Source organism: Sinocyclocheilus grahami, unplaced genomic scaffold, assembly GCF_001515645.1.
Source record: "Sinocyclocheilus grahami isolate Dianchi unplaced genomic scaffold, SAMN03320097.WGS_v1.1 scaffold187.1, whole genome shotgun sequence".
In the NCBI taxonomy this organism is placed as follows: domain Eukaryota; kingdom Metazoa; phylum Chordata; class Actinopteri; order Cypriniformes; family Cyprinidae; genus Sinocyclocheilus; species Sinocyclocheilus grahami.
Genome location: NW_015505366.1, coordinates 1,245,656 through 1,258,155, shown reverse-complemented (window position 1 = coordinate 1,258,155; position 12,500 = coordinate 1,245,656). Strand labels below are relative to the sequence as shown.

At 37.8% G+C, this 12,500-nt stretch overlaps 2 protein-coding genes across 2 annotated transcripts; one reads left to right on the top strand and one right to left on the bottom strand.

The window, feature by feature from the left end:
• Positions 1-2,533: 2,533 nt before the first annotated feature.
• On the bottom strand, positions 2,534-4,829 carry LOC107594644 (mucin-5AC-like). The gene is made up of 2 exons (XM_016284768.1): positions 4,751-4,829; positions 2,534-4,127 (listed from the first exon to the last, which is right to left on the bottom strand). The coding sequence occupies exons 1-2, from the start codon at positions 4,794-4,796 to the stop codon at positions 2,680-2,682; spliced, it is 1,494 nt and encodes a 497-aa protein (XP_016140254.1). The 5' UTR covers positions 4,797-4,829; the 3' UTR covers positions 2,534-2,679.
• A 233-nt stretch (positions 4,830-5,062) lies between these two features.
• Positions 5,063-9,161, top strand: LOC107594643 (ubiquitin carboxyl-terminal hydrolase CYLD-like). Its single transcript, XM_016284767.1, has 8 exons — positions 5,063-5,168; positions 5,302-5,393; positions 5,614-5,680; positions 6,360-6,501; positions 6,914-7,022; positions 7,176-7,294; positions 7,555-7,780; positions 7,872-9,161. Exons 2-8 carry the CDS (start codon positions 5,330-5,332, stop codon positions 8,054-8,056), a joined length of 912 nt encoding a protein of 303 aa, XP_016140253.1. The 5' UTR covers positions 5,063-5,168; positions 5,302-5,329; the 3' UTR covers positions 8,057-9,161.
• The last annotated feature ends 3,339 nt before the right edge of the window (positions 9,162-12,500 follow it).

Below are 12,500 nucleotides of genomic sequence, written 5' to 3'. Positions count from 1 at the left end.
CCCAAAGAAACTTGAATTGACCTCCAATTGCTGTCTCTCTCTGTCTGTCTTTTAGCCTCATCACGTCCCTGAGTCGTGCAGCTTCACTCTGGGTCCCGCGGGTGCGGCTGGAGATCAGGTGTGCGGTGTGGTGCCGTGTTGGGATGTTCTGCGGGACAGTCAGACAGCAGAGGACATGCAGATGTCGTCGAAGCAGCTGCTGCTGAGTTTGGAGAGTGCAGAGGCGCAGTGGAGTCCTCCAGCCCTTGTGAGGACAGATTTCCCCAGACAGAGCGTTCCTGTGCCGGTGGAGCCGGACACCGACTGGCCCTTCAACACCAGGTACAGCTGAACCACAGCAACGCTTCAGTCACGTGTTCTTATGTGCCGCTAACACACCTCAGTCCTCAAGAGGGCACTAGAGAGATGTCAGTGTCATTCTGGAGGTGCAGCTGGTTAGTTTGGTCAAGTTAGTTCTGCTGCAAAATGACATAATTACACTGACCACCAACAGAGACTGTATTTCACCACAAGTCTATGAATGTGAGAAACTGCAACACACGATATGGTGGAATAAATCCTGCTAAGTAAAAGAGGCAATAGATAAAGACATTTCATCACTGTAGCTGCTATTAGAAACACCGATAACATTGAAGCAGTCAGTGAAACCGTTTACTAATGAATGCTGTAGCACTGAGACTGAGGTGTGTGTGATCGGACACATTCAGAAACACAGCCACTCGTGAGATCAAGTGCTTGTGTTCATGTGTGCTCAACTGAACTCTCTCTCTGTGAGTCTGGTGTTAATAATGACGCACCCGGGTGTCTGTGGGTGGAGGGTTGGGCAGCTTCTGTGGTCAGTAAGTGACTCAGCTGTGTGTGTGTGTGTGTGTTTCAGGCCTCTGGTTCTGACCTGTCAGGAGCATCTGGGCGTCACGTATCTGACTGTGAGTGAAGATCAGTGTCCACGCATGCTGATTCACAACCGCTGCCCCAAGAGCCTCTTACTGAAGGAGAACACCAGGGGTAACACACACACTCACACACACTCACACACACTCACACACACTCAGACACACACACACACACACACTCAGACACTCACTCTCACACACACTCACACGCACTCACGCACGCACACACTCACACATACTCACACACACACGCACCCACGCGCACACACTCACTCACGCGCACACACACACATACACACACACACTCTCTCTCACACACGCACCCACGCACACTCACGCACACAAACACACACACACACACACACACTCACACATACACACACACACACTCTCTCTCTCGCGCGCGCACACACACACACTCTCTCTCTCTCTCTCACACACACACACGAGTTATTATGTCGTGGCCACGACAAAAATAAGTGAACCGAAAATGTCACCTCCCAGGCACCATAAAAAATAAATAAATTAAGCTGGTTGTGTAAATACAACCGATGTGTCCTGAGAGCCAGTACAGCACTTTTTTCACATCACACTAAATGCAATTTATGAGTCAATGGGCTTTACAATTATATTTTTCTACATTACTTCTCGCAAAAGCTTGTAAAATCTTGAACTGTGGATGACACCTTTTAGGTAAAGTAAAATAAATGGAGCTGGAGAGAACATGGTGAAAGTTATTGGCAGTTGTACCAACACCAACCAGACAGAGAGAAACTGACAACAGACAGCTGAGGACAGACATGTTGAGATACTGAACATCCACACACACACACAATAGTGGTTAACAGGTGGTGGGTGGTCCTCCCAAAGCTCCCTGCTGGACACATTATGAACAGGTTGGTGTGTGCGTGCCGTCGTATAAACATACATGAAAAAAAAATTAGGATTTGTAGTGTTACAGAAGTCAATAAAAAGTAAAGGTTTGCTTATTTTGTTCAAATGAAGTGCAAAGGAAATTTAAAGAACTATGTGCTGCCATCTAAAGGACAGTTTAAGAACAATATTGCCACCAGCTGTGACATTTGCAACTAGCAATCATTCTACACTTAAAATAGGCCATATAATACACAGGGCTTCTACAGTTTGTGGTGAAAGACATTCCAGGACATTTCCATGTTTTTGATTATTTATTTTTTTTAATTATTGTGTTTTGTCAATTTTAGAATTTAGAATGTCAATATTGTCACATTATGTGATATTTGTCATCAATACAAACGTTTGAAATTTTCTTGTGTTTAATAATTCCACTAATAAATCACGCATTTCAACGTGTCATGGAACCACTGTTATTCATTATCTGTCCTTTTTAACAGGACAGATAACTACTCCTGCATGTGGACAAAGATATCCGTCTACAAATTATGGTTACATATAAACAGAAAACAGAAATAAGTTCTTACATATATATATAGTATTTAAAGTTTATCAAGTAAATAAATTAATAATAATAACAATGATAAATAACATTGTTAATTACAATGTTGTGATGTCTAACTGATTTTAGTTTTTTTAGTGTTTTATTTTCAATTATTTTATACAAAATAGTATAACATTTTCATATGAACAATTTATCAGATTTTGCCCATAGCATGATCGGGCCAGCAAAAATTTCAATATCAGTGCATGCCTAAAATTGATTCTGACTTCTCACATCCCCTGTCATAATAGTATATATATATACATTTGTGATGTATATACACATCACAATCTTAACAAAACAAAACTCTCACTTGCTAGCAGATCTTCTAATGATCTTGGTTCGGCTTCTGAGCTTAAAAGCACCAGCTGACAGTGGGGTGGTAGTAGAGTTCATGTGGGTGGGGTTTGAGAACAGAGCAGATCCCTTTTCCCCTTTTTGACCATTCTTGTTAGCTGTCCATCGATAGACTGTGCCCTTATGGGTAGTCCTAGAAGTTTGGCTAGATGCATTTGCTGTTGTGTTTTGTCCAGCCGCCTTCCAGCGATAGCGGCTGGCATGGCCAGCATGGGATGTGGAGGCACCTGTAGCTTTAGACTTTTTTGATAACGTTGTTAAAGTTGTGGCACATCTCTTTTCTTTCTTTGGTCCCTCTGGTCCACCTTGAGATGTCCTTACAGGGACTTTAAGAGATTTGGGTGAAAGGGGCTTGTGTGGCGTTTTCGTTGAAGTGTTTGCTTTCCAAGCTGTTGACAAGAAACAAGAGGAAGACACCCAGGTGTACTTTGAGGTCTTAGGAGCTCCAAGGGACAGATTAGGCTTGCGAGACACCCTCTTATTGCAGCTGGAAACTCGTTTGACAGTGGCTGTCCCAGGAGAGCATCCAGAGGTCACTGGCTTAAGTGTGCTTTTTATGTTTACCATCTCTTGATTTTTCACCCAAGTAAACTGAGATCCCTTATGACATGGCGAGGCTACACATGTCTGAGTTGAGTCTAGCTTAAGCTGGAGCTTTGTGGGACTCAAGCAAGCCTGAGGCTGAAGGTTAGAGGCAGAAGAAGCCATAGTACAATCTCTATTGGCTGTTGGCATTACGACAGTCCTATTGGATAAGGCAGCAGTGGAAAGGTGTGGTTTGACTTGAACTAGAGCTGGAGGTTTCACAGGTGAAGGTATAGAGGGATTGTTCACAACTGATGATGATTTCAAAGTGGGTTTTATCTTCATTTCAGGGTCTGATGTTGAAGCAGAGTCAGTCAGTGCATGGGTAGATGAGCAGCCATGATCGTTTTTTCCTGTTGAAGGTAAAAGCATAGTCCTCTTTCCACTTACTTCACTTTTCCTCTCCTTTGAGGTCTCACTTTGGACATCGAGTGAAGACGTTGTAGATTGTTCTGTGGTTTGTTCAGCAGGTAACTTTTTTAATAACACACTGTTGATTCCAACAGTTCCAGCACTATTCACAGTAGCAGTGGATCCAGATGTAGTGAAATGGTGGTGAGGCTGGTTCAGGTGGTCCACAGCTGGGTGAAACACATGCTTCCCAACTGTCCTGTTGGTCTTGTTGTTAAGCGAGTATGTTTTCCTCCAGATGCCAGAAGAATGAGGCGCATACGGTTGTGGCAGTGATGAATATGAGTGTGAGGCATGACCCCGACTCTGGCCCCGGCCCCTCCTCGAACCATGTCTGGCACGACCCCACTGGGTGGAACTGGAGGGAACATCACCATGAGTTCTTTTAAAGTCCTTAATGAGGTCTGCAAAGTAAAGAATAAGCGTGTAAGGTTAAGTTGAGACTTAACTGAACTGAGCTAATTATTAAAAAATTAGTAAAATGGACTTCAGTAAATGCAAGGGCTGTAACAGAATATATATATATTGTAATTCAATATAAAATATTTAGAATTTTAAAGAAGTGAAATATATCATTCAAATAAGTTAAGTATTGTTATTGAAATAAATAATTATTAATCTGAATAAATAGAATATAGTAAAAACTATACAATCAAATGCAAGGTATCTGCAATCATAAACAAATACTTTAAAATAATATATACACATAAAAATGTGGGGCATTTCTGTTGTCACTTTCGCCCAGAGACTTGTTCATCTCTGAACCTGCTCTAAAACAACCAGCAATGAACTAGTTCTAACAACGAGGAAAAATCTGATAAATATGTGATAGGTCAGAAATTACAAACATATAAACATCTCAAAATGAGTGAATATCTTAGCTTAAGTGAATAACGGTTAGGTCAGCCACGGTGATATTGAATACTTCATTCACAAGGTAAACCTGACTAATACCAAACTTTGGTATTAGGGTTTTGGGAAAGGCTTAGCTAGAAGATCGCCATATAAATAAAACAGTCACACTTACTTTGCAATTCCTCTATTTCTCTCTTTAGCGCTTCACGTTCAGCCATCTTCACACCGAAACACAGATGTCATAAAACCGCGACGACGGACGCCTGTTATTACGTGTACAGGCACCATCCAATCACAACACAGCTCTCAACAGACGGTCCTATAATTGTGGTTTTGAGCGGAACTACGGCTGGTTGTTCGAAACTTTACAGACCGACTGCAACTGTGTCTGGAGAGTAGTTTCATTTAGAGCAGAATTTCTCAACCGTTCAATAATATGACGCGTGTGTGTATAAAAAAATATATATATATTTTTTTTTATCCAGTGTGTTTTCCTGTTCATCAGTTCTGGATTCTCTGCTTTTTAAGTCTACCGAACATGAAACCATTCAAAGTATTCTGCTAAAGAACATTGTCAACCCTCTCCGCAAGTGAGCTTGTAGCCTGCATTTGGCTTTGTATTGATATAATTTTAAGTCATTATAAGCAGAAATTTCAGTCACCCTTATTGTACATATATGCATATGGGAGAGCTTGAATAACCTAATTTTCTCTCATTTACAGACAAGGTTTTGTATCCGAGCGCAGTGTGATGAATCTTCGGAAACAATTACAGAAACGGGAACACTGCCCCACTTACACCACAGATGAGAAGGGTACGCTATCTTCTTGATGTCATAGCCATATTCTGCTAACAATGTCAAGTTTTAAACAGAATATTGAAGGAAAATGTCCAACTCTTCAAGTCATCAAAATACAGATCCAAAATATTACACAGCTGTTTCCACAAATTATTTATATCTCAGTATCTATAAAAGATATCTGGGCTGTTTTATAGAATTACACTAAGCATAGTGTTTTTCTTGATGTGTGCAGATCCCGAGGAGTTCCTTACTCTCATCATGCAAGAGATTCTCTCTCTAGATCCGCCACTCAAACTCTGGTAGAGAAATTTTTCATTGATTTTATTTATTTTTTTGTCAGTAGGGACATGAGTTATAAGGAATTTAGCTATTCTAGTTCCTTCATGATTTCTTAGTAATTTGAGGAAGTACCAAAAAATGGATTATAAAACTATTATACCATTTAAAGGGATAGTTCACCCAAAAATTTAAATTCTGTCATAATTTACTCACCCTCATGTCATTTCAAACCTGTATGAATTTCTTACTTCTGTTGAACACAAAAGAAGATATTTTGAAGAATGTTGCTAACCAAATAGTTTACTGTAGCCATTTACTTTCATAGTATTTTTTTCAGTGGCTTCTGGCAACTGTTTAGTTACCAGCATTCTTCAAAATATCTTATTTTGTGCTCAATAGAAGAAAGATACTCAAAATCAACTTGGGTGAACCATCCCTTTAACACACACGTATATTAACTACACGATGGAAACACTGTCCAAATTTTCTAGCATGATGATCTCTTTGCCAAGGCGGAAGATTGACATTCAAGAACCTGTACCCAAACTGAACATCATGAAACGTATTCTGTTGTATTTTTTGTTGTATTATGTCTTGGCATTTTAACATAATGCCTTGTAGTTCATTTCTTTTTTTGTGGAGTTTATGCATTAATATACAGTATGTTTATCACTTTATCTTCTCTTTATCTGCCTTTAGCAGCCAATCAGGAAGTAGACAAAAAGTGCAAAGCTGTTACTACTACCAAATCTTTATGGATTATAACCACCATTTAGTCCTGCCGACGGTTCAACAGCTACTAGAACATTCGTTTTACAGCAACAGTCTCAAACTAGCAGAGGTATCATTCTTCCTTTTGTTTGTATTATTTTGGTTGGACATTCCATGATTGACCTGCAGATGGTACTGTTTCTCTCTACTTAAATATTTCTGGTGTGACCCAAATGAATATACCATAGGTCTTCAACCCTGCTTCTGGGGACCCACTGTCTTGCAAAGTTTATTTCCAACCTGCTTCAACACACCCGGCCTGTGACTTTTCAAGTGATCCTGAAGACCTTGATTAGCTGGTTCAGGTGTGTTCAACTGTGTCAGGTGTGTGATTAGGGTTGGAGCTGAACCAAACCCAGGAGCAGGGGCGAAGACCTATGGAATATACTGTATATCCTGTATGTGTTTTTCCTAATATCTTATTGAAATGGATCCACAATCTAGCTGTTGCTCAGAGTATTTATTTTTCTTTATGTCTCCAGGTGCCTGCCTGTCTGATTCTTACTATGCCTCGCTCAGGGAAGAGTTTCAAAATGTTTCCAAAAATAATTCCCTCTACAGAACTGGACATCACAGGTCTTCTCGCGGATGGTAACTAAACATCTATACAACTATTAATGTCTTGGGGGGGTTTCCTAGTAATGTGCTTCCCTCTTTCTGTGTTTCCTAGTAATGTGCTTCCCTCTTTCTGTGTGTTCTATTAAATCATCTGAAGTGTGTGTTATATATTTACTTGCTCATTAGGTCCTCAGCAGTGTGTGTTGTGTGGGCAGCTAGCAAATGAGGAGTGTGCTGAGTGCTTCAGAGACACAGTGATTAGTGATACAGGATTCAAATATTTCTGTGTGAAATGTTCCGCTCAGGTAGGGTGTTAAACATGCATTTTGCATTTATCGGAATATTCTTTAAATATAAATGTATAATCCATAAATGCAGTCTTTTATTAGGGGTATTTTCATAGGCTTGATTATTATTAAATTATTAGACTAATTATTAAAAGGGATTATGTACAGTAAAGTAAACCATGTGCTGTATATATCATAAATTATTAACTTTATATATTTCCTAAATTTTAATGCAACATAATATGTTAAACAACCTTGGAACTGATTTGTTTGTGTAGGTGCACTCTCACCAGCAGCGTCGATGCCACAAACCCGGCAGCCTGCTTCTTCCTCAGGGCTTCTCTTACTCACAGAGTTCAGGGTCTGATCGCCGCACTCCTCCACGGGAGAAACTCGAGCTGTTTGCTGTACTGTGTATAGAGACCAGCCACTATGTCTCTTTCATCAAATACGGACCTCAGGATACTGACTGGATCTTCTTTGATAGTATGGCTGACCGTGTTGGTAAGTAAATGTGTGTGGAATGTGTGCTTGATTCGGGTTCAATACTTTTGGTGGGTTTGCACATGTAGGTCATACACTTACCTGTTTGCAGGTGAAATTGATGGCTATAATATCCCAGAAGTGCGGGCATGTCCTGAGGTTGGCCAGTACCTACATATGCCTCTGGCTCAGCTGGCAAATCAAGTGCCTCGAGAGATGGAAGGTGTGGCGAAGCGACTCTTCTGCGACGGTTACATGTACCTTTATCAGAGCAAGACCATGTCTCTATATCGATGATTAAATCAACAAATACGGTTCATGTCAATAACTGAGAATGTGCAATCTGATTATCTATGACTAGGGTCTGCTTAGTAATGCCTTCTAATAATGATATGTTCTTTTCAAGGGAAATCATGAAACTATATGCTTCTGCTCCATATTTGAGCATTTATCGGTCAAATATTTACACTTTCTGTTGGAATTATTTACTTTCTGTGTGGCATTGCCATATTGGATTGCCTGGGTGGGTGGTACATGCTCTTTTAAACATGCTGGATGAAGATGGTGCAGCTGATATCCTTGATTTAGTGATTTAGACTTGAATAAATCTACTCAAATTGTCAAAGTGCCTTTTATGTATATAAGAAATAATAATATTATCATTTTCTAATCTTACTTAAATGGAAAGAGTTTTTATATTTTCTATTCAAATGCGTATTGCTGAACTGTGAGCAGACCTGTGTAGCTTGCTGCCTAACTCGTGTTAGTAGAAAAGGGGGTCAAGACATTTTTGTTTACATTTAAAACTGACAAGATAAAGATTTTGTTTCTATAACTATGAAGTTGATGGCTTGCATAACTTAATTGTATTGGTTCTTGAGGTCCATTTAATAATTCTGTATGGAGCTCTCTGGCTACTGAATATTATTGTGAGCAATACTGTATGTAATCACTGCGTCATCAATTATCTGTCAAAGTATTTTGATTATGCTTTTTCTTGAATTAGTTTGTTTTAGTGTATTTGATTTAATTCCAATGAAAAAGATCAACTAAAAAAGAAATGTGTCTTGACAGGAATTACATCCTCTACGTCCTCTTTCGCTCTCTTCGTGTGTGTTTGTGTGAGAGACTTAGATCTCAGCTCATTACATTCCTTCCCTTACCACACAGGAATAAACCTGGATGAGACTTTGCTTGTGTTTTTCGTTACATCATCGTAAACTGTAACTGATGGAACAGTAGCTGTTTAGACTGCAAGAGGTGGAAAGGACTCACGACAACACTGCACTGAAATCTTAAATTAAGACTGGATAAGTAAAAGTGATTTGGAATAATCTGTGCTGTGCTAATAATACACTTGGATGTAGGCACTTTAAGTGCCTTAAGCAACAGGCTTCACTGTAAACATTTACACTAAGTTATAATATTTATTTTCTTCCCATATAGAGATAAATGACTTCCTGACTTGATCCTTTCTACTGCTTTAAATCACATTAAATAAAAAGTGAATTTAGGCCTCCCGATGTTATGCACAGTATAGAAATTTGTATTTGCTGATTTGCAGGTTACATTTAGCAGTGGTATTACATTATTGCTTATAAAGTATTACTTGAAGTGAGATGTCAGCAAATGTAATCTAAATAGTGGAAATAAATGGCGCAATTAAAAATCCAAAATTGTTCGATACGCTTTATAAAAAATTAAAAAAATCTTTAATACAGACCAATAACTGTTGACGTATATTGTGCATCCCACATTTTTCCACTCCAAAATGCATCTTATGGAAACAAAATTGGTTGTGAATGCGAAAAAATTAAATTGTATTGTAGTGTATTGGAAAATTGGTAGAGAATCAATTTTCACTCGGAAATTATTACATAGAAACAGCGAGTAACATTGAATTAAATGTAAAAAAAAAATTAAAGTAGAAAGACTGAATTAGTATTTTCTTGTAAACATACTCAAATAATAATTTTCAAAACCTTTATATATATATATAATAGTTTTCTGCTTTAATTTAACTGCAATTTTGTTTTTGTTTTTCCAAGCAAAAAATAAATATCATTCGTTTTTCCCTGATTTACAGAAGACACCCACTAAAATGTCATTCAGTGTAACAAAAATCAATTTATGTCATATTAATAGACTAATTACTTTCACCCCTAATACTAATAAATTGTAATTTTACATTTTTAAAATGACACAATCCTAGGTTTTGCCCATTGGTCAGTAAGGTTTTTTTTACTAATTTAAAACACAATAAAATTTAATATGCTCCCTTATTCTTTTATATATTTTAATATGTACACGTCAGAATAAGCATGTTGTTTGAATTTTTACATAAATATTGTGTTACACTGAAGGACAATATAACATTATTTAAACCAAATACACACACACACATTTTACAGTGTATTATACCTAAAAGATGAGAAATTATTTTTAGTTAAACAGCTTATTATTTGGTGTCAACCATGCTCTTATATGCACTTCCTTCCTCTCCTTTTTTTCTTTCATATCAATGATGTCATTGTGAGTCCTCTTGACTTGGTTTAGAACAATGTTGAATTCACAAAGCATAGTCAAAAACACAGGAAAGAGCAGACCTGTGATCAGCAAGTACTGCTTTGCAGGCACAGTAAGTGTACTAATGCCTGACTCTAAATCAATAAAACGCTGCATGCGTGACGACCTCATTGTGCAGACAGAGCTCAGCACTGTGGGTAGAGCCAATTTCAACTGATTTCACCCGACAAATTCGGTCAATCAGTTAAATAAGATTACCTGTTAAGAACAGTGCCAGGATATGAACATTTTCTAATTTGTGTCACCAGTGTATTGCATTAAAATAAATGCATGTGTTATGACATTCTTTGCCTTAATTGAATCAGAAGTACTTTTACACACAATCTGTCTTTTTAATGCATAATGGAGAGCACTGGTCCCTGATGAAAATGAATGAAAAATAAATTAAACACTGAATATGGTTTAGCGAGAAGAAGTTACCAGGGAAGCCACAAGGGTTGCACTAGGCCATTAAAAGATACTCTACATATCAATGTCATTTAAGGTTCCTATATGCATGACTGCTGCGACACTAAAGAATTATTTATGAGTAAAATCTGATATGGACATTTCTGATTCTATCACACAACCCATATTGGACAACAAGATAGATTTTCTAAGGCGAATTCTGTTTAGATAAGAGATCTATGCTTTGAGGGCCAGATGGGACCCAGGGGATTATGACTCTCAAAGAGGGACAATTTGTGAAATTAAAAGTAATTGAAGAAGCCCTGCCATGACCAAACCAATCACCCTCAGGCCATCCAAAATGTAGATGAGTTTGTTACCTCATTGGAACAGATATGGAGAAATTTAACAATACTTCACTTACTCACCAATGAGTGCCGTCAGAATGAGAGTTGATAAATGCATCATAATAATCCACTAGTAATCTTCGCAACTCCAGTCGATCAATTAACGTCTTGTGAAAAGAAAATCTGCATGTTTGTGGGAAACAAATGCATCATTATGGTGTTTTAATATGGTTTAAATAAAGTTTGCTGCAGTAAATAAATCCTCTTTTTGTCCTCTCACTTCAAAAACGCCGTATTTGTTTAGGACTGCTTTGGCTTATAAACAGTGCTTGATCTGTGCACATTTCTCTCCGGATTCAGATGACCTTTTAACTGGAGAAAGCAATATTATGGATTGAGGATATTTTATCCAGTTTGAAGTTAAAATGTCTTAATGATGATGAATTTGTTTATTACAAACTCACAGCTTTTCCCTTCACAAGATGTTAAATGATCGACTGGAGTTGTGCTTTTATCAGCTGTTTGGACTCTAATGACAGCACCCATTCAATGCAGAAGATCCATTAGTGAGCAAGTGATATAGTGCAACATTTCTCCAAAACAGTTTCAATTAAGAAAGAAACTCATCTACATTTTGGATGGCCTAAGGGTAAGAACAATTTCAGCAAATTGTTGAAAAAGAAAAACTAAGCTGGAACATGAATACACTCAGTTCTTATCTTCTGATGACTCAAAAAGCAGGAAGTTCTTGGCCAGAATTGGTTGCAGTGAGGACTAGTCTGGCTATACGAATACGAATACGAGTTAATAACCTGCTTTAAAGGTCACATATTTTACACATTTCTGGAGTTTTATTTTATGTCTTGATGTCCTTAAGAATATATATTTGCGGTATAAGGACCAAAAACCAACTCAATATATTTTTTCAGCTCCTCTCTCAGAAGCTCTGTAAAGAACAGGTCAATTTTGGCCTGTCTAATTAATATTCATGAGCCTCTCTTCTGATTGGCCTGTTGTTTTCTGAGTGACGCACGACCAGGCCAACCACAGGTAACTAGGAAAAACGAGTGAGTGCCATTTAAAAAAATTTAAATAGGCCCTATATAATATGCACTTTTGCTTAGTATTAAAATTATAGCCTCAGATGCATGATATTTGTAGGGCCCTATGAAATCCGTTTTATTTTTCCCAAATTAGCCAAAGTTTTATTTTTTCCAAAATCTTTTTTTCCGATTTTATTTTTCTGGATTCAGTTTTGTTTTCTTGTTTTCTTTTACTGGATGATTATATTAAATTTTAACAAAAACATGTCTAATTAATTAAAATCATGAAACTTGTTTAATTTAACAGCAATTTAGGCCTATTAAATGGTTAACAAAAATTACATTCTTAGGGCCCAAATTCTGCGCTTTCTTTTTTTT